Below are 21,989 nucleotides of genomic sequence, written 5' to 3'. Positions count from 1 at the left end.
AATTTTATAATTAAGCAACGGAAAAACGAGATGTACGCCTGTAATAATTCGTGTTTATTCGTGTTTAAGCTAATTCGTTTTTATTACAACGCGTTGTGCGTTATAAGTTAACCCGTACTTCAGTTGATTGAGTTCAACTCTTTTAATGTACAGAATTGACTTTTATGAATTTACACATATGTTTAAGGCTATAATCTTTTTAAACCACTAGGGTGGCAAATAAGTGAATTATCCTGATGGTAAGCATAGCCATTGCCTATAGTTGCAACATTAGAGATATATACAGGTGCGTAAACGACTCTGTTCAATTAAATGCATGGACTTTCCCCGGGAGCGCTTCCGGGAGCACAGAACTACTTTGAAGCAGTATTATTTGGTTGTGATCTTCTGTAAGATTGAAATGATTCCCAAGTCGAGTTCTTCTAAATTTTAAGTAAGATATTTCTTGCAGTCCGCAACCTTAACAACAATTATATTATACGAAAATTATTCAACAACAATTATATTAAAAAATTATATTATAATCATATTCAGTCATAGGTTACGTTGAGTTACGTTATTATTATATACTACTAGCTGACCCGGCAAACGTTGTTTTGCCAGTAAACTATCTACTACAAGTGTGGGGGGGTTTACTTATAATCGAAAGCGTTGTAGACAATGAAAGTATGCTTTATTTAGTGCACAGAAAAACTAAAATAATACGTACAACAGTCACTGCTACGATCGATACACAAATAAAATAAAATAAAAAAATGGCCGAAAACGGTATAGTGAGTAAGACAGGAGCTCGGCTTCATTTTCATCCCTACTCCGTGATGTTTGCTGGATGAGAGGTGACAACGGTAGGCATCTAGCGGGGATAACTGATCGATTGATAGCTGACCAGTTATCGACCAGCTCCGGCAGGAGATCAAATTGAATTGAGAAAAAAATCATAATTAAAGAAAATTATTAAAAATAATAAAAAATAAAAATTGCGATGGAAACATAGAGGTTGATCTTAGAGAGTTGGAAAATTAAGAGTAATATAAAAAAAAATATTCTAAGTTTATTTATTTATTTATTCTTTATTGTACACCACACAGAGTAATTTCATACAGAATTGTAAAGAAAAAAAGTATAATGCACAATGAGGCGGCCTTAACGCTCGATAGCGATTTCTTCCAGGCAACCGGTTAACAATAGGGTTAGGATTAGAGGAAAAGAAAAAGAAGTAAGTAGGTGGTGTATAATAAACGTACATCAAACAAAATAAGATACAAATAATACAAATAAAATATATATGATAAACTATTCAATATTAATATGGGTATATATAGGTATAAATATACACGTAGATAACAATAAAATATAAGTACACGGTAAATAATACACACATACATATATACATACATACAAACATTTATACATATATATATAATTAAGTCCTATTAAGAGACAGATAATGGTCTTTTACAAGTTTTTTAAATGAACCAATGCTTTGAGCTTTGCGAATGTGTAAGGTGAACTTCGATAATATTTGGTCTTATGTACAGGCATTCTAAGCGTAAGATTTCCAGACGAACGAAGTACTTTACTGTGATCTCCAACGAATTCAAATTTGTTCTTCAAGTATAAAGGACTAGTTGGTTTAAATAGTACACAATACAGAAGTGAGAGAATGTGTAAATTTCGGCGAAGACGGATAGGAAGCCACTTAAGCTTAGAGCGAAAGTCAGAAATGTGATCGAATTTGCGCAATCCAAATATGAATCGGATTGCAACATTTTGAAGCCGCTCAAGTTTATTAAGTTGATCTTCAGTTAGGTTGGTATAGCTTGCGTCAGCATAGTCAAGAACAGGAAGTAGTGGTAAGTTATGACAAAATAAAATAAAAATCTTGCCAAAAAAAAATTAAAGTTTATAATTAAAAAATAAAATATAGGGGTTGATCGTAGACGGTTGAAAATTTAGGGTTGTATGTATTTTTTAATATTGTATCATAAAAAAATAATAATAAATAATTTATCTAAAAATTAAAAAAAAATAGTGCTACCCTTAACATTTAGGGAGATGAAAAATAGATGTTGTTCGATTCTCAAACCTACCCGATATGCACACAAAATTTCATGAGAATCGGTCAAGCTCTTTCGGAGGAATTAAACTGCAAACACCGCGACACGAGAATTTTATATAATAGATTTGAGTTAATTGTTATAAAATGTATGGTAGGGTTGCCATTACGTGGGAGTTACTATAGAGATTCTACATCTAGAAATAATACACCTTAGCTTATTCAATTAATTATCTTTATCCTAAGGACATGTTTATTATTTATCGAACTAAAGTCAAGTTTGTTTATGACTAGATTCCGCTCAGGGTTCCAGGTGCCATTTCTTAGTATAATTAGTTCTAAGATAATTTTCATTTAACTAGAAGGTAAGTCAGAAAGAAAGTTTGTCAAAGGGTTGTGTTATGAAGAAACTGACTACGACTTCGTTAGCTAGAGTTTGTAGTTCCTTTTGTTAAACAGGAATACGAGTGTGACTTTTGACTTATAAAGTTGTAAACTTAACGTTAAATAAACTATGAATGTGTCTAACTTGACTCGAAGATTCTTTTATGCCAGTATTACTCGTATAATATCTTGTTCGAATTTCGAATCGTTGAGAAATTACATTCGAGGTAATAAATTTTAATGAATCAGTATATAATTATAATCATAAGGACGTTAATATATCATTTTGCTATTAGTATAATCATTTTATTCGTATTGATACTGATTATGAACGATATTTATTACAAGGGGATTATTTCGTTCACGGCTCTAAGCGTAATTGACCAATGTCGAAATATTCAAAGCTATAAAATTCAGTCGATCCTCGCATAAATTTCAAAATATCAACGTAAATAAAATGAATAAGTAAGTAAACAAAAGAAAAAGAGAAGAATGGCAAAATTGCGTTGAGCGCTCGGATTGAAAGCAAATTTTAACGCAGAGTAAAACAATGTATAATTAAAAATAAAGTAAAAATAACAGAGGCCAAAAAAAGAATTGAACAAATTTTTGGACAATGACGGAAGCTAATGTAATGAATAAACGGTATAATTTTAACTTATTAAACAAACGGCGTCAAAGTAATTAAAGTAGGTATGAGTCTTGGATTTATATAATATATTTATGGATGTTTCGTCGTACGGATAGACTTCGACAGCCAGGTAGTATAGGCCACAAGGACCTATTTCTCCTTAATTTACAAACTGCAAATTTATGATTAATATAGCGAATAGAAATATCTCATAAATATAGTAAAATTCGATGTTTAATGGTTAATTCGGTGGTTTCGAATACTGTCATCTATCAAATATCGTTATCCGCCAGTTAGTGCAACAGGCCCTTCATGTAAGTAATTTTATAAAAAAAAAAATCTATGGATATAACAAACATATAGTTACCATGTGTTATCTGTCAACTCTACCTAGGTACTAAGGTGACAAAAGTGCTAAAGATTGAAGAAGCAAAAGGAATATTCCAATTAAAAATCTTGCAATCTAAAGATAGGAAAGGGGTATTTATATTTATTGGCATATATTTTTAACCGACTTCCAAAAAAGGAGGAGGTTCTCAATTCGACTGTATTTTTTTTTTTTTTTTTTATGTATGTTACATCAGAACTTTTGAGCGGGTAGACCGATTTCGACAAATTTTGTTTTAATCAAAAGGTGGTGTGTGCCAATTGGTCCCATTTAAATTTATTTGAGATCTAATAACTACTTTTCGAGTTATATCTAATAATGCGTTTTTACTTGACGCTTTTTTCGTCGACCTACGTTGTATTATACCGCATAACTTTCTACTGGATGTACCGATTTTAATAATTCTTTTTTTTTGGAAAGGGGATATCCCTAGTTTGGTAGCGTGATAAGGAAACCAGGATCTGATGATGGGATCCCAGAGAAATCGAGGGAAACTCTCGAAAATCCGTAATAACTTTTTACTGGGTGTACCGATTTTGATAATTTTTAATTTAATCGAAAGCTGATGTTTATCATATGGTCACATATAAATTTTATCGAGATCTGATAACTGCTTTTTGAGTAATCTTTGATAACGCGTAGTTGCTTGACTATTTTTTCGTCGATCTACGTTGTATTACTTGTCGATGTAATTGAAGTCGGTTTTTTTTTCGTTTGCGAGCAAACACAATTATTATATGTTAAGTAAGCACTAGTTACCACAGTAGTTGTACTGTGTGGTTACGGTACTAAAGAATATAGCCACCCCCTCTCTTCCCGTGGGTTTCGTAAGAGGCAACTAAAGGTTAACACAGTTCCGCTACCACCTTGGAACTTAAAAAGCCGATCGGTGGCGGGATAACAATCCAGCTGCTGGCTTTGAAATACACAGGCCAAAGACGGGCAGCAGCGTCTTCGGTGCGACAAAGTCAGCCCTGCGGTCACCAACCCGCCTGCCCAGCGTGGTGACTATAGGCAAAACACATGAGTTCACGTTATTTTTTGCGTAAACTTGTGGAGGCCTATGTCCAGCAGTGGACTGTATAGGCTGTAATGATGATGATGATGATAATGATGAGTTACCACAGCTAAGTGACACTGCTCTTAACTACAGCAGTGTTCCTGTGGTGAGTAAGGTGGCCAAGCTCCTGGTGAGGGTCGGGTGTACGTATGAAACGTGTTTGTGATGCTTCTGGCAGTTGCAGGCCTTTGTATACTCTTAGCCGCTTACCATCTCTCTGACTGTGCGCTAGCTTACCTTTAGCTAGCAAAGGTAGCTTTGTAATAAAAAATTAACTCCGTACTCAACTCATAACTTCACAGCTTTGGATGATTTTGCTAGGATAATAATCACACTGGGAGCTGTGGCTAGGAAATTTCCTATTTTGATGTCAAGCAAATTACACTATAAAAAACTAACTGCATCATGACAGACGGGTAACTTATTCAAACATTTGTCACTTGTAGGTTTCTAAATCAGTTGCTTTAATTATTATGCCAATCCGTTGGCATGGTAGCCCTGTCTATTTGTATGATTAGTTAGTTTGCATAAATTTCAACTGTGCGAAAGTATATAATATATTTTATATGAAAATTTTTGTGTGTGACGTTATCAATAAATAAAACAAATATATCTATAATATACACACACATTGCGATATATATTAAAATATGTTGTTGAAGAATATTATTTATTGAAACGATGAAAGTGCCAAATCATCAATACTATTCGTCTCATGTCCTCCCATGTTCTTTATACAAAATTCTCGTGTCACAATATTAGTTAACATACTCCTCCGAAACGGCTAGACAGATTTTTATTTAATTTTGTGTGCATATCGAGTAGGTCTGAGAATCGGACAACATCTATTTTTCATACCCCTAAGTTATAGGGCGGTGGATTAAGGCAGTTAATATCATATATGGCAAAAGAACGTTTACGGGGTCAGCTAGTACTATTAATAATAAATTTGTTTTCTTGCAAATAAACGAAACAATCGACTCCGATTTACATCGACAAGTACCACAACGTCGATAGCTGAAAAAGTACCGCATTGAATAAGCTATTAGTAGGGATATTTCATAATGGGACCACACGACTAGCAGCAGTTTTCGATTAAGAAAAATTAAAAGCGGTCCATCCAGTAAAATGATATGTGGTAACATGAATAACAAATACATTCGAATTGAGAATCTCCTCGAAAGTCGGTTAACAGTTCTCAACTAGCTTAGCGCATCATCAAATAGCAGTCGACCTTTAATATAATACCTCCATTAGTGATTTTCCACTCAATAAAGCTTATTAAAATATTCATGTAAAGGATTAAATGACACAAATCGGATGAGTGATTTATTGATTTCCAACAGCCCTCAGTTCAGCATATTTGAATTTGATATTTAATATTAAAAATTATAAAAAAAAAACACAATAAGTTGACAAATGTCATACCATAGATAAAAAGCTAATCAAAAAAAAAAAAAAAAAATTGAGGTGAAGTCATTACAGGAATAAAAACTTGTATCGATATTTAACCTAATATTTTAACGATGAAAATGTCGATTTTTGCGTATAAACGATTACTGAGAGGAGTAGCGAGTGGCGGAGATCGCAAATTAGCAATAATCGCCAACTCGCTAGCATTTTTTGATTCCGAGTGCGCTGTTTCACCTTATCACCGTTTCAACTCCCCTCGCTCTACTACACAATTTAATAACGATCTTTAAAGCTATGTTTATATAATGTGTTTTATGTAGTTGTGGTGTACAATTAAATATAAATAAATAAATAACTGATTTCCTTCAAATAAAACACAAGAATTCTTCTTTATCCGCTTACACAGTAATATGATTATTTTTCTTTTTACGTTATTCTTTTTACTGAAATGCATTTTTTTATAAAAAAAATTTAAATAGGAGTACCGGGAAGAGCGCTTTGTTGTCAAAAATTGTAAATAATACTAAGATAGACGTAATAATACTTTGTCTATTCTTGTTCTTAGAACGAATTAAATTTTTTAAATCATTACATAGTATAAAATCAAGTCGCTTCACGCTGTCTGTATGCTTAGATTTTTAAAACTACGCAACGGATTTTGATGCGGTTTTCTTTAGTAAAAAAGTGAGTTTATATGTTTAATATATGCATAATATAGTAGAGGAACACTGATAGTTTCACAACAACCGTGCGAAGCCGGGGCGGGTCGCTAGTATTATAATATTATAAAGTTATATTATAATATTTGATTTCATTTATAAAACGATAATTCAATAGTTTTTTTTTTGAAGCCACTTGATAAAATAATTCGTTACGTTTTTTGCTTTCACAAAATATCGCAAAATTAAAAAAAAAAAACAATAATAATAATAGTCATAGTGGTTCATCCCTTCTCGAGCTTTAAGCTTAGTACCTACATTTAACGATGCAGACTGCAGGGTTATTACAAATTGCGCCAACGGACTATTCAATATAGTCGGGGGATTATTCCAATCATTTCATACCTTGTTGTTTATTTCATCAATATTTCTCTGTTTATTGGGGTCGTCTGTAAGACACTACTGACCGCCTTTGAATCTTTTTTAATTTAGAATATCATTATTTTTCTTAATGTGATTTTAAATATGCAATAAAGTATTGAATAGGTAATAATTATAATCATTTTAGCGTCTTTCAATGTGAGCGTAAAGCTTCTATAGATACTGTAAATGTGTGTGCGTAACGAGATGTGCGTTCAACGAAAGCCACCAGACGTGAATACACCAAATGTCAAACCATTCGCCTATGCAGGGTAACCTTTTTTTACTTACACAAATTCTTTAAATGTAAAATAAATTTATATTTTGGTAATTACTATTTAAAATGTTTTAAATCTTATGTATATGACGCCGCGTTGGCGCAGCGGTCACAGCCATGGATTGTACCTGTTGCGCTGGCGGTTGCGGGTTCGATCCCCGCACATGACAAACATTTGTATTGGCCATACAGGTGTTTGTCGTGGTCTGGGTGTTTGTGCAGTCCAAGTGGGTCTCCCCACCGTGCCTCGGAGAGCACGTTAAGCCGTCGGTCCCGGTTGTTATCATGTACACCTGATAGCGATCGTTACTCATAGTAGGGAATATCCGCCAACCCGCATTGGAGCAGCGTGGTGGATTAAGCTCTGATCCTTCTCCTACATGGGGAAAGAGGCCTATGCCCATACATATTACAGGCTGAAGCAACAAATCTCATATCATTTTATTATCTAAACGAACAATTAGTTATACTTGAATGTATATTTATTTATTCTATGTATCGTTTCAGGACACGGAATGAAATAAAAATGCAAACTGCAAATTTAAAGGGCCGTCCGAATATTTTGAAACCCCGCTATAGTCTCGTTTCACCTTACCCGTCGCTAGCCAGAGCCGTGCAGCAGATATCAATCAAACAAGATAGAATGAGATAGACTATATTTTGTTTGTTCCGTCGTCGCTACGATAAATGATGGGCATTGTTTACGTCTGGTATCACCTTTCGTTGAACGCTCTGCACAATTGCAACAAATAGCAATTTTCCACGAAGCTGTAACAAGTTTCTATTATCCAAGAGTTGCAATATTCATGTTACACAATTGAACTAACTTTGAAAAGGGTTTCAAATCAATTTACATCTCTCGGGTATATGAAAAATACATTTTTATGTTTATGAAGAAATTTGTTGTTTTATTTCTTATTGCATTTCATTACTTAGAACTTATAGCTAATTAAGTTAATAGTTTTACTATTTGGAAGAAGATAGTGTGTAGTATGTTTTAAATAATCAATAAGTATACAAAAATATTCTGTCATTAACTAACGACTAAGTAAATAACTAAAGCTAATATATGTATATATCAACTAGTGATAATCATCTAAGTTTCACATTCTACCGCTAGTAATAAAGTAATCTATATAAATAAATATAAATTAAATTGCATGAAAAAATTCTTATTAATTTATTTTCAAAGTTTTTAATACTTTGTAGAATGTTCTTATGTGATGAAAAATTAAGAAAATTTTCGTAGTAAATTGGAAAAAATAACGCAATACACGACAACGTCTTAAAGATTAACTGTTTTTAAATAAGTCTAAACCATTATATAAAATTACTAGCTGACGACGCAAACGTTTTTTGCCACATATGTTATTAACCCCCTTAATCCTCCCCTTATAACTTAGGGGTGTGAAAAATAGATGATGGCCGATTCTCAGATCTACCCGATATGCACATAAATTTTCATAAAAATCGATCCGTCACAACGTTTGTATTGTAACTAACAATGTGACACGAGAATTTTATATATAAGATATTATTTTATCAATGAAACATTTTCGACATTATCATTGAGATTATTATTAGAAATTGATTAATAGCGATAGATAAAAAAAAAATGAGATTTTGATTGAAGATTTAGAGAAAGGGCGTTAACGAATACTTTTTTTTATAAAATACAATAGTAAAAAACTTTAGTAACAAACACTAAGATTTGAAGTCGATCAAATATTTGCCAAGCTTTGAATTCTGAAAATTAAAGTAACACTTTTACGCATGTATAATTATTAACAATATATTAAACTTAGAATCGTACCAGTATTAAAAAATAAATATATTTTCGAGTACACATTTCAGATCATCTTTAATAATACTGAATAGAATTATCGAATACAAAACGAATATCCGTAATAGGAACGTATTAAAGTCCGATCTCTATTAAGTGCGATGTTTGAATGATTATTCGTAATAAAACGGATTTGTTGTGCACGAGTTAACAAACAGAATAGAATCTTGGATCTATATTCTCACAATATTGGGTACTTGAATGCTTTTGTGCTTATATTTTAATTCGTGATAGGTTTGCATGAAAGACGACACGCGTCGTACTGAAATCTTCACGTGTCGTCTTTATATATTCACATGTGTGGGAGTACTTTTTTCTATGTAACTAGGTCTGCATACAAGCGTACGGCCCACCTGATGGTAAGCGATTACCGTAGCTTATAGACGCCTGCAACACCAGAAGCATTGCAAACGCGTTGCCGACCTTACCTCCAATTCCACCAAGGAGATCTGGTCACCTTAATCACCAACAGGAACATAACACTGGTTGAAAACAGCATTATTTAGCTGTGATCTTCTGTAAGGTCGAGGCCCCGGTCGGGTTGCTCCATATTTTGAGCAGGAAATTTCCTAAACATGTTTTAATATCATACCAAAAATCGACCGTCCCAGCGAGGATCGAACTTACATCTCCGACTGACCGTGTCGGTGCTCGAGGAAATTTAATTTTTATTTTAAAAGGCCTCTGTAGTAGAAAACGTTGTCGCTGTAATATTTTTATTCTATATTATATTACAGATTTGAGATTGAAATATCAGATGAATCGGTTTGTTTTCATTGTAACTATCCCAACAGAGATCTATGCTAATATTATAAGGGAGATTTTGTAGATATCAACAAGATGATAGATAAACAAGGTTATTATATTCAGTTAATACGTGTAATTAAATTATTATATAATAAGTTCAGTTTTATTTTAGATTTTTTTTTTAAATCAACAGCTAATGTCTTTACTGTGAATTTAGCTGTAGTAGTTGTAAATAAATGATAGTATTCAGTAAAGCAGAAATGAAAGTGACGAAAAACATAAAACAATAGTTATTGTAAATTTAATCTAATTCCAAATTACATATTTGTGTCGTTTACAGTCGAAACACTTGGACCTTAGAGTAGCAGTGCTAACAATTTTTAAATGAGATAACTCCTCGTCTTATTGCCTCCACTAGTGACAAGAGGGCTGGTGCATCTTTTGCCCAGAGAATCGGCATAGCGATTCAACGGGGAAATGCTGCCAGCATTCTTGGCACAATTCCACGCGGACATGATTTGTACCAAAACTATCTGTAAATATTTAGTTCTAAGTTCTAAATTGTAAATATGGATAATGTTTAAGAAAAAAAAAAGAAAAAAAATCTAATTTCTAACTCTACATTGCAATAAACCTAGCCTTCGTTAAGATTTATAAACATTTTTTTTTCTTAAAAAGTCTAGTTAAGTGTCTAGGCATATTTTCTTACAATATAAAATTGTATAATTCAATTTTAAAAGAGGAAGCAGATATTGATAGTTTTCGATATTCTGTGAAAACATTTAAATGAAAAGTTAAGATGCTTTTTTTAATTTTGAACTTAATTTAGCTACCTATATGATAATAAATATATTGTAATTATATAAAAACTATTTTAACACATATTTTTAGTGTGTGCTATTGGAGTCTTAGTCTATAAAACTATCGTAGCTAGGTCTCACATTAGATAGCTTTGCGTTTGTAAATGTTTGCAGCTCTGTCGAATATTAAATAAATTGGTGTAAATGTCAAATAGGATTACAAAGTGATCGTATTTTTGAGGACAATTATGTAATCACTTATGAAATATCTTAATTGATTAATCATTACTGATCGTCAAACTAAGGAAGAAATAATTGTGTTTGCAGACAAACGAAAAATAAGCCGACTTCAATTATATCGACAGTAAAATTAGTCAAGTAAATACGCATTACTAAAGATTACTCCAAAAGTTGCAATCAGATCTCGATGAAATTCAAATGTGACCACATGATAAACACCGGCTTTCGATTAAATTAAAAATTATCAAAATCGGTACACCCAGTAAAAAGTTATACGGATTTTCGAGTTTCCTCAATTTCTCTGGAATCCTATCATCAGATCCTGGTTTCCTTATCGTGGTACCACACCAGAGACGTCCTTTCCAACAAAAAAATTATTATCAAAATCGGTTCATAAACGACGAAGCTATCAACGAACATAAATTTAAAAAAAAATATATATATATATATATATATATACACGGTCGAATTGATAAGCGTATTTCGGGGGATATTAAAAATTTAAAAAATACATAATTTTTTTGTAAAAAAAAAAGTGAACACGCTTAGTACACAAGGGTAAATAAAATTATCTAATGTTAGGATTCCAGGAGGCGAAAATTAAGAGACCTTAATGTGGTTGATTTAGCTTGCAAAAAATTCTTTTAATAAACATCACTCGATATCGATATCGTAAATATTAGCTTTTGAGAATTTCATTTAATTTATTCCGATTGATACAATATTTTTTATTACGTCTAATATGCTCAAAGTACCTCTTTTGAACAAATTATTTTTGTATTAAATTGGAAATGAATACTGGATATTTTCAATAAGACTTAAAAAAAAATATGTATAATTTACGAGGCAATTTTATTTGAATTAGTCAAGACCACCCAGGTCAAGGTCTCATTGAGAACTTAAAGAAGATCACAGTTAAATAGACACAACACAAGATCTTATCGTATAAAAAATACTAGTAATATCTGACAGGTAAAGTATAGTTAATGGTAAAAAACAAGAGTATATAATAGCATAAACTTTTATTGTAATACCGTTATATCTCAGACAGCTTCGTCAGCAACAAGACAAAAATGCCATTAATATCCAATTTAGTAAAAAAACATTGGGACAAAACCCTTTTTAACAGTGAAAAGATATCTCAGTTCTACCCAAAATAGGAAATCACTTAATAATTTAAAATTAATAGCGCACAGTCACCAATGTCTACATGCTAATCTTCACAATTGTTCTTGTAAGGCGGTTGAAATAGTCACTAAACAAAAATATCTAGGACTTATAATTGACGATCGACTAAAATGGACTGAACATATTAATCACGTATGTGATAAGTTGCGTACTATATTGGCTAAAATAACTTTAATTAAAAGAAAAATCCCATATAAAATTCTATTAAACCTATATAAAGCTTTAGGCGAAACAATTATATTTTACGGTCTGAGTAGCTATGGTAGAACATGTAAATCAAACCTCGATACAATATATAATTTGCAAATAAGAATTATGAAAGCTATAATACCTAAAAAAATTAAAACCTATCACGAAAACGATTATCACGAGCTCTTTTATTATTGTAACATAATACCAACACCATAAACCACTGCTCGAGCAGTTTCATAATGGTGAACACCAACACGTCATCAGGCGTACCTACCAAACACGTAGTGCGTCTCAAATTGAATTAAAAGTGCCGAGTTACAATTCTATATGGCAAACAACTACTACAATATCAAATACCAAAATTAATAAACGCCCTACCAGCTTCACTAAAAAATGAAATTACAAAAACAAATATAAAATATAAATTAAAACAATATTTCTTATCATTAATAAAAAATAAACATTAAATAATATCATCAAAGTATTTCACGCCGTGTGTATCCTGCTACTGCGACTGTATTATTTTGTGACTGATTAATTGTAAAACTTGGAGAGTAGATGTGTAAAAATGTTGATCGTGTGTTACTGTTAATTTGTTATAATTATGCTACGACTTATTTTTTGATATTGTGAGCGTACGATGTCGAATGCCGGTGTGCGGATAAATCAACGATGATTTATGTCACACCGTTAAATGCTAACTTTTTATTTTTGTAAGATTCTTTGTATTTTAAATTAAAAAAAAAATATATATATATATATATATATATATATATATATATATAATAATAAAAAATCGTTACAGGAAAAAGTAACAGGAAAAAAACTCAAAGAACCGATTCAACAAACAGACAAAATTTACACTTGACATTTGTTATAATATTTGCAAATTATTGAAAGTAATTATAACAGTAACGAAGATAGGAAGTTAGCTTTGTTCGCATCGATGATTACAGTACGATATTTCGACTTGAGCTCCAAGTCTCAATAGACTTTCACACGGTTACAGGCGCTGTTCACATGTAGCAACTTGTCGTGACCGACTTTTTATAAGGTCTCTTTTGGCAAAGCTGCCAAGCTCAGGATTGATGGAATTTCTACCACGTATAAGTAATAAAAGGTGGAATAAGGTATTTTATATCTGTTTCAACATGTTATAACAGTTATCAAAAAGTAAGTAAATATATTATATGCATAGAAATGTTGGCTGAGTCGTTTGTTCGAAGCCTTATAATTCTAAAGCGTCATGCGATGCAACTCGCTCATATCTTTCCTTTGAAGGTTTTCCTATTATGTCATAGAAATTGCATCTCTTTGCAAGCTCGAATATATTTCACGCGATTCGGTTTAAGTATCTGGTGTATAATTACGGGTTAGCCCGGTGAGCGTAAGGTTGGTAAGGGTTGTACGAGAAGGCTTAGAAGCTTAATCAACTAACCTGCTCTATTGCGGGTTGGTGGATGACCTTAATCTATATTTCACTCCAAATGAAATAAATTACGACATTTATAAGTTGAATCGATAAATGTGGCAAGTAAAATGGAACTTGATGGTGAAATATAAAAAAAGCCTATTAGAAAAAGTTTGTCTTACGGATACGGTTATCCGCCAGATAACTATCCAAAACTTAACTGCACCGTATGATACAGGCTCAAGACTTACTCATCTAACTAATAGACAAACAAAATAGCTGTAAGTAATGATACACGTACACATTTGAAACAATGTATATACACAACAGATACACACACGCAAGCAGTCAAGTGATCAATCAATTTGTACAAAAAACCCAGTCAAATCGAAAGACACAAGAAAGGTTTTTAGTCTTGTAAATAAGCACCTTATATACATCTGAACCATATCGACATATGTAGCTTAGAAATGGTTTATATAATACAAGTATATATGGTCTAATTTGATGCTTCGTACTTGTACCCACCCACTCTTGTTTTTGTCTAGATCGCATCAAAACAGATTTCTATTTATAAATAGTGTTCGCTATTTAACCTTAGTCACGTTTGATGTCCGTAAATCATTTTCTTTAAACTATTTGTGAGTGAGAGTTATTGTATAGCTGGTGACGTATGTCTTATGATATTTTTTAACTATCATCAATAAATATACTGTTGATTCATCGTTTGCTGAAACACTTTTTCAATTTTTTTTTAAATAATATATTGGCAGCTTTGTTTTTTTTTTTGGTATCGCAGGGGAACCCATTTACGGGTGATATCCAGGATGCCCGGGTAGGCATTCTTAGACCGTATGTCGGCTTCAGCACTTGGGGGTGCAATACCGACCAAAACCCCTGCGGGAGCTCAGTCGCTTTAATTGGAGGATCCCGGATCTGCAGGCAACAGGACCCCTCCAGCGACAGGCTGGCCTCGGCTAAAAGGCCAGACTTCTCCTCCATGGGGACTATCCGGCTCACCTCTGCCGTGTCAATAAACTTACTCCATATTTGCAGAAAAATGAAAAAAAAAATCGTTGGATATTGGTAAATACTATGTTAGAGTGACATCTGGTGAGCAGTGGCGCTCACTATTATTCACATCTAGCACGAAGTTGCCGCTCATTGGCCAATGAGAGGGTCACAGAGGTTGGGACCTCGCCTATCTTATTTCATTTTTTCGATTTATTAGTTCTAACTTTTAGCATTCATATTATTATTAGACTACAGTAGGTATTCAAGTAGTCTAATTATCTTTAATCTAAAAAGCTAATTAGTTTAATTTCAATTTAACACGACATTATACGATACGAACATTCAATTTAAACCTTTTTGCGCATTTTTTGCGTTAGAGTCTGTAAGACCGAACGTTTGGTGGGTCAGATAGTTAATATGAAAATATAAAGAAAAATGGCGTTGTAAACGTTAGTTCAGTAAATTAGAGCGACGTGCTAATAAGACAAAGGTTGCGAGCTAGTTTCCCTAGTGATCCATATTTTATTTCGAAACTCAACATCGTTGTTTACTGTATTAGTATAGATAGAATCGCGTAATATCATTAATATTATAAATTTTGCAAACAACAAAGTGTACTTTGAAGTATGAAAAGATGTTTCTTTTGTACAAAAACAAAGGTAGAAAGTAGAATCCTCAGGGATGAAGCGTGGAATCATACAGATGGTCGTGTTTTTGAATTTTAATTACAAGAGTCAGAAGAGTCAGAGAAAACTTAACAAAATGTTTTTTCTATGTACAAAAATTTAATTAAAATAACACTATTTGAAATGAATTTGCTTAGATGTAAAAATATTTTCATTATATATATTATAATTTTTGTTAAAAAATCCTCAAATTACTTCGTAAAAGCCATAATATGAATAATTAACAAAGGTGAGAGAGCTAAATTAACAATATATCTAAATTAATAGAGGTGAGAAAGCACAGTATCAGGCTTGTAAATTATATGGGGCTCCAGAGATTCAGGGCTCACGAGTCCACTTAAGAAACAAACAACCCAGCACACCATTGTTTTAAAAAATGCCAATAAATCAACACTATGAGGCAGCGTTGTAAATCTATTTTTAAATTACACTTAAAATTTCAATATTTAATAATTACTAGCGCAAGGCACAACAATACAATTACATCTCTCTATAGCCAGAATTTAAGAAAGATTAAACAAAAAAAGAAACATTCAAAACTAATTATAATCTTTTTGACAGTTATACCGATTTAGACTATAACATCCAACTGCTGGGCATAGGCCTCCCTGTACATGTGGGGGAAGAGTCAGAGTTTAATCCACCACGCTGCTGCACTGTCGGTTGGCGGCATTTCTTTCCTTCCACGAGCAACAATCGCTAACAGGGATGTGATAACAACCGGGACCGATTTTTTAACGTGCTCTCCCACACGGCACGGTGGGGCGAACATCACGGATAGACAACCAGAGCGGGGACGAATATTTTTACAAATACAGTCCATACCGAACTGCCGGTGTGTCAGCGCCTACGCGGTAGGCGCAATGTAACTAATGATAAGACCGATCAATCTCTTTCGTATATTCTCCATTCTACTCGACATCGGCATAATCATCTGTGATCTTTTAGCGCCATTATAAGACATCAATCCAAATGATGTTGAAGTCTAACATTTCTTAACATTTTGATGTATCAACGAATAAATATAATATTTAATCTATACTATTTTAGTTTGACTTTGGTCTGACATATGAAATCTAAATAATTGAATCACGTGCTAAGGGGTTTATAAAATTTGACACTAAAAGGGGAAAATAATAACACAAATACTAATATAGAGGTACCATTTAAATAATTTCCTGCTTTATTTTACATTCAGCTTTCATGTGTCAGACTATGAAAACCATTGTAACTATATCCATAAACAATATGTGAGACGCAAATAACAGTCGCAAATTTGGCAATCACTGCAGGATATGTACATACAAAACAAATTCGCCATCAATTATATAAAATAACTTACATAAAGTTTATATAAAGATTCGTGAATATGTGCAACTCATACATCCGGGTTTTTCGTGAAACAGGCAACCCCAGTATTTTTTTTTTATTTTTTATTTGGAACACCAACAGCACATAAGACATTAAATGAGTACAAAATGTACATTTCGACTAAGCCATTTACAGGTATTCGCATATGGTCGCATTTGGGTCACTCACCTCCATACTAAAATAAGTTTTGTACGCGTCTTACCAATTAATAAAAGGGAATTTTTACATTTTTTTTATTTAACTTCTCGCTAAAATGTTTTGGTAAAGATGTTCGTTAAATTTTAAGTACTACGTAATTTTGGCTTCAAATTTTTTTTATAGTATTCTATGTTGACATAAATAACTTATGAGCTACTGTGCTGTTATATTTTTCTGTTGATGAGGCTAATATTTGTTTATTACACACAGGTTTTTTTTAAGCTTTTACTCAGTTTTGCATGATTCTTTTTATTAACAACTAGTTGTGCCCGCGACTTCGACTGCGTGGAATTTAACAAAAGAGTTACTGTTCAGTTCGCAGAGTTATAAAATAAATAAACATCTAAAATAAAAGTAGGCCAAAATACTCCTTACTACGTCAGCTATCTGCCAGTGAAAGTCCTGTCAAAATCAGTCCAGCCGTTTTAGAGATTAGTCGGAATAAACAGACAGACAGACAGATTAAAAATTGAATTTTTTTTATATGTACCGTGTATATGATATATTCATATGCATTTTGTAAAAATCGATTATTTTAGTATTACAAACAGACACTTCAATTTTATTAATTTGTATAGAGGTGTTCTAATATCAAGTTTTGAATTTGAGCCGCTTTGACAATTGCGTCTGCAAGGTCGCCAAAGTATCGAGGGTCACATAATAACAATGGAGATAAGTCCATTACTGATGTGCAAACATTGCTATTATAACAATTAGGCGATTTTAAGTATATTATAGGAATCCTCTTTTTTAATATATAGGTATAACAATATCCCACAACTTTTACAGTTTTGTGGTCTACTTTACGGAAAAACTATCACATCTTCAGAGTTGAGCTTTAACATAGAAATATATATCTAGATGTGTTATTTATCTTTTGAAATAAACTGACAAGATATATAAAAAAATAGTTAAAATAATGATATTGTACTACTAACGCCATCTGTGATTTGGCAACTGCACCTAATCAAACTTATAGTACCTACTACGTCGTCTACTATAGAATAAAAATGTTAACAGTCAGGGCTGATGATAATTTGTCATTGTGTACTAAAGTTTATGCCGGGATAATAATTTTCGGTTGATTTTGTGATAAAATATTTTGTTCTAAACAATTCCGTTGTAAGTACAGTATTTTCAATACTATACTTACAATAGAAACGTGGAGAAAGGTTATTTGAATTTAATTTCTATATTACTTGGTGAAAACATGTCGGCGATTTTATTCGATTAATAATAATTTTTTACAGCAAAGCGTGAACTAAATTGTTACCTATTTAATGAGTCAAATAAGAGAACGTCAGACAAAAGGTCGCAATGCGCAATTATATGCGCTTCTTGGGAATTTTCAATTTTCGTAGTATGCCGATTATTTTGAGACAGCACAGAACAACTTGGAACTAAAACATTGTCATTTGTGTCATCGTCGTTGATTTGACTTACATATTGAAGACTATTGACTTTGTTCTTTTTGTCATTGAATTCAAGTAAAAATTAGCAATAATTTATTTTCTACAGACAATAATATGATTTGTGGACTTGATGTTTTAAAAAAAATACCTACTTTACAGAGTTAATGTATTACAGTTGGTGAATTTGCACGTAGTGGTCAAGTCATAAATTTTAATCAAGACATCACAAAGTTGACTTTGTCTTTACCTCATTATATTAATACTAGCTGACCTGGCGAACTTCGTATCACCTTAATTTTTTCTGAAATATAATAATAACATAATATATCAAAATAAAATATAGCCTATCTTTTAAGTTGGATCAAACTGCACACGGTGTGCAAATTTGACTAAAATCAGTTAAGTAGTTTAGGAGTCCATTGAGGACAAACATTGTGACACGAGATTTATATATATTAAGATTATCTCAATTTTTTTTAAGAATAAATGATCGTGACAATTTTCAAGATTTTATTGTAAATGGTGTAAATATCGAGGCAGCTTTGATATATCTTAAAAATAATAATCAGTAAACAATAAAAGTTACTAACAAACTTTACCTAATAATGGGAGTTTTTTTTGAACAAATAGTATTAAATGAAGATAAATAACATTTTTCATATAATTCAAATATTGAAGATGATGGTAATTCGCTAAAACGTTTTGGTAAAGATATTCGTTAAATTTTAAGTACTACCTCATTTTGGCATCTAATTTTTTTAATAGTATTCTATGTTGACATAAATAACTTATGAGCTACTGTGCTGTTATTATTTTCTGTTGATGAGGCTAATATTTGTTTATTACACACACAGATTTTTTTGAAGCTTTTACTCAGTTTTGGACGATTCTTTTTATTAACAACTAGTTGTGCCCGCGACTTCGTCCGCGTGGAATTTAACAAAAGGTTATTGTTCAGTTCGCTGAGTTCGCTGAGTTATATGACGTATACATGTGCGTCTGGAGTTCCAAACAAGATTATTCTATGTAATCAAAAAACCGTGAACAGTATACTCAGTAACCAGGAAGAAAATAACAGATATTGTAATTTACCTTCGCCATTCTTTGCCAAATAATGAATGATAACATGTGATGGCTATATTTGCAGAGTATTTCCAACTTAATTTCCTAAAGGTAGGCGTGATCATAGAGATAGACGAGTCGGTAAAATATCTAGTATTTAATATTTTGATTTTGATAACTCGTTATGGTGTATGATGGTGGATTTGAAAAATAACCTAGAATTCGATTTTTCGCATTCAATATGATGCAATGGATGGCTTTGCAAAATGGGCATCAAGTATCCAATATTACTTTATATCAAAATGAATCACAGCGACATAATTATATTCCAAGACATATTTGATCGCATTAGTAATGGTGAGAATACTCTTGATGAGATACATTAGTGACAGTGACACAGAGTATACACGTATCGTCACAAAATTATTATTATAAAAATTTCTTTCAACGATGCAATCAGACTGTTACTGGTGGGCAAGTAAGCGATTACCGTAGCTAATAGAAGACTGAAACACTAGAAGCATCGCAAGCGCTTTGCTGACCCTACCCCCAATCTCCCAGCAGCTCTGATCACCTTACTCGTCACAGGAACACAACACTGCTTGAAAGTAGTACCTACTATTAGCGGTGATCTTTGTAAGTTCGAGGTACTTTCCCAGTCGGGCTAATCCAGGTTTTGAGAGGATATATCCTGCTATTTTTTTTTTTTGACTTTTATATGAAAGTATTTATATCTAAATATAAATAAGGGTTTTTTTTTTGAAAAACGATAAGATAGCAATCAATATCTTTAATATTAGATCTTTACTAGTATTTGAATATTAGTAATATAAACGCATATTGTATCATTATTGTCAAAGAAAATCTGTAAGCACAAAAGCATAGTTATATCATAACGAGAACAATAATGACATTGTTATTTAGAACAAATAATATTAACAGTTCACTAGCGATAATACTTATCAACGACTTTTAAGATACGCTTATTTTAGAAATAATTGAAAAATATAATTTTTACAATTCATCAAACTCACACATGACATAAGAGAAAAATTAACATGACCAAAAAATGTTATTGCAAAAGACGAAAGAGGATTATAACAATTAACAACTCTTGTTGAATAAGTTATAACGAAATTTTGTTATAGGGATATGCGTGGACGCATCTCGAAATTATCGAAGGTTAAGTTCAAGGAGAGCTTGCCAAAACATTCGCTAAGCGATAATAAATAACTATAATAGTCACCTGGTTCCGTAACGTGTGACGCATGGCTGGTGCAAAGAAAGGGACGACCGTTTCAAACGAAAATCGAAACACAACTAAACTTTAAAACATTCTTGACTTTAATTTTTTCTTAAATATAAAATATGAATAAGATGTTAGTCATACATTGCTTAGTGTGTATGAAATCGATGAGTGGATTAGTTTTTATAGCGTTCAATGGATATTGCGTAGGTTGATGGAATCGTAAATGGAAGCGTTGGTTGCGCGCGCGCTTATTACCCAATGACGCAGCAAGGGACGGGGGCGAGTTTGACACCATCTGTATGAGTATGAATCAACATATTCCAAACTGAAATAGACTTTATACAATTACAATAAAGTATAAATTACTAAAATGAATGAACAAGCAAATATGGATCTGAGTAATCGTTAAAATGTTTATGCTGTATCCAATTTACGGCCATGTTGGTGAGAAGTACGCTTGTTTTGTCTTTGATTGGAATATTCGACAATGTTTGAAGGAACTATAGCTATGGAAGAATGTATTATTTTTAATTAGTCTCATTTAAGACTAAGCATAACAATTACCTACTTATTTTGTATGTACCTATATATACAATATATATATATACATATATAGCGTATATATTATATACAATAATAATAATAAGTATGAACGCCACCTTGAAATGAGTCGTACGTCCAAACGTTTCTATATATTATTGGTGTCAAGTTATTTATTCTTATTACTCAGTCAAACTAAACAGCTCGAAAACCACGGGGCGTCTTTTAAATTACATTTCTAACAAAAAAAAAATGATTGTAAATCAAGGAAAATGAAAACAAAATTTAAAATAATATCTAACATCAATAATAGGTATTACTGTTATATTCGCTTCAGCCTGTAATATCCCACTGTTGGGCATAGGCCTCTTTACCCATGTAGGAGAAGGATCAGAGCTTAATTCACTACGCTGCTCCAATGCGGGTTGGCGGATATATTCCCTACTATGAGTAACGATCGCTATCAGGTGTACATGATAACAACCGGGACCGACGGCTTAACGTGCTCTCCGAGGCACGGTGGGGAGACCCACAAGGACTGCACAAACGCCCAGACCCTGGCAAACACCTGTATGGCCAATACAAATGTATTTCATGTGCGGGGATCGAACCCGCAACCGCCAGCGCAACCGGCACAATCCATAGCTGTGACCGTTGCGCCAACGCGGCGTCTGTTATATTGCGTATCACGATCCACGTGAAAATATGTGCATTAAAAATGAATTGTCAAAGTCCTTTCAATAGAAGT

General features: G+C 32.5%; 1 protein-coding gene across 1 annotated transcript in view; it reads right to left on the bottom strand.

The window, feature by feature from the left end:
• LOC123669028 (phytanoyl-CoA dioxygenase domain-containing protein 1) overlaps window positions 1-20,773 on the bottom strand; it is a 53,838-nt gene extending 33,065 nt beyond the window's left edge. Inside the window, exon 1 of the mRNA XM_045602697.1 lies at window positions 20,699-20,773. Coding sequence (XP_045458653.1) covers window positions 20,699-20,722 — 24 coding nt within the window. The 5' untranslated portion in view covers window positions 20,723-20,773. The remainder of the gene's footprint in view (window positions 1-20,698) is intronic.
• Between the last annotated feature and the right edge of the window lie 1,216 nt (window positions 20,774-21,989).

This window comes from Melitaea cinxia, chromosome Z, assembly GCF_905220565.1.
Source record: "Melitaea cinxia chromosome Z, ilMelCinx1.1, whole genome shotgun sequence".
NCBI classification, from domain to species: domain Eukaryota; kingdom Metazoa; phylum Arthropoda; class Insecta; order Lepidoptera; family Nymphalidae; genus Melitaea; species Melitaea cinxia.
This window is presented reverse-complemented; position numbering and strand designations above follow the sequence as displayed.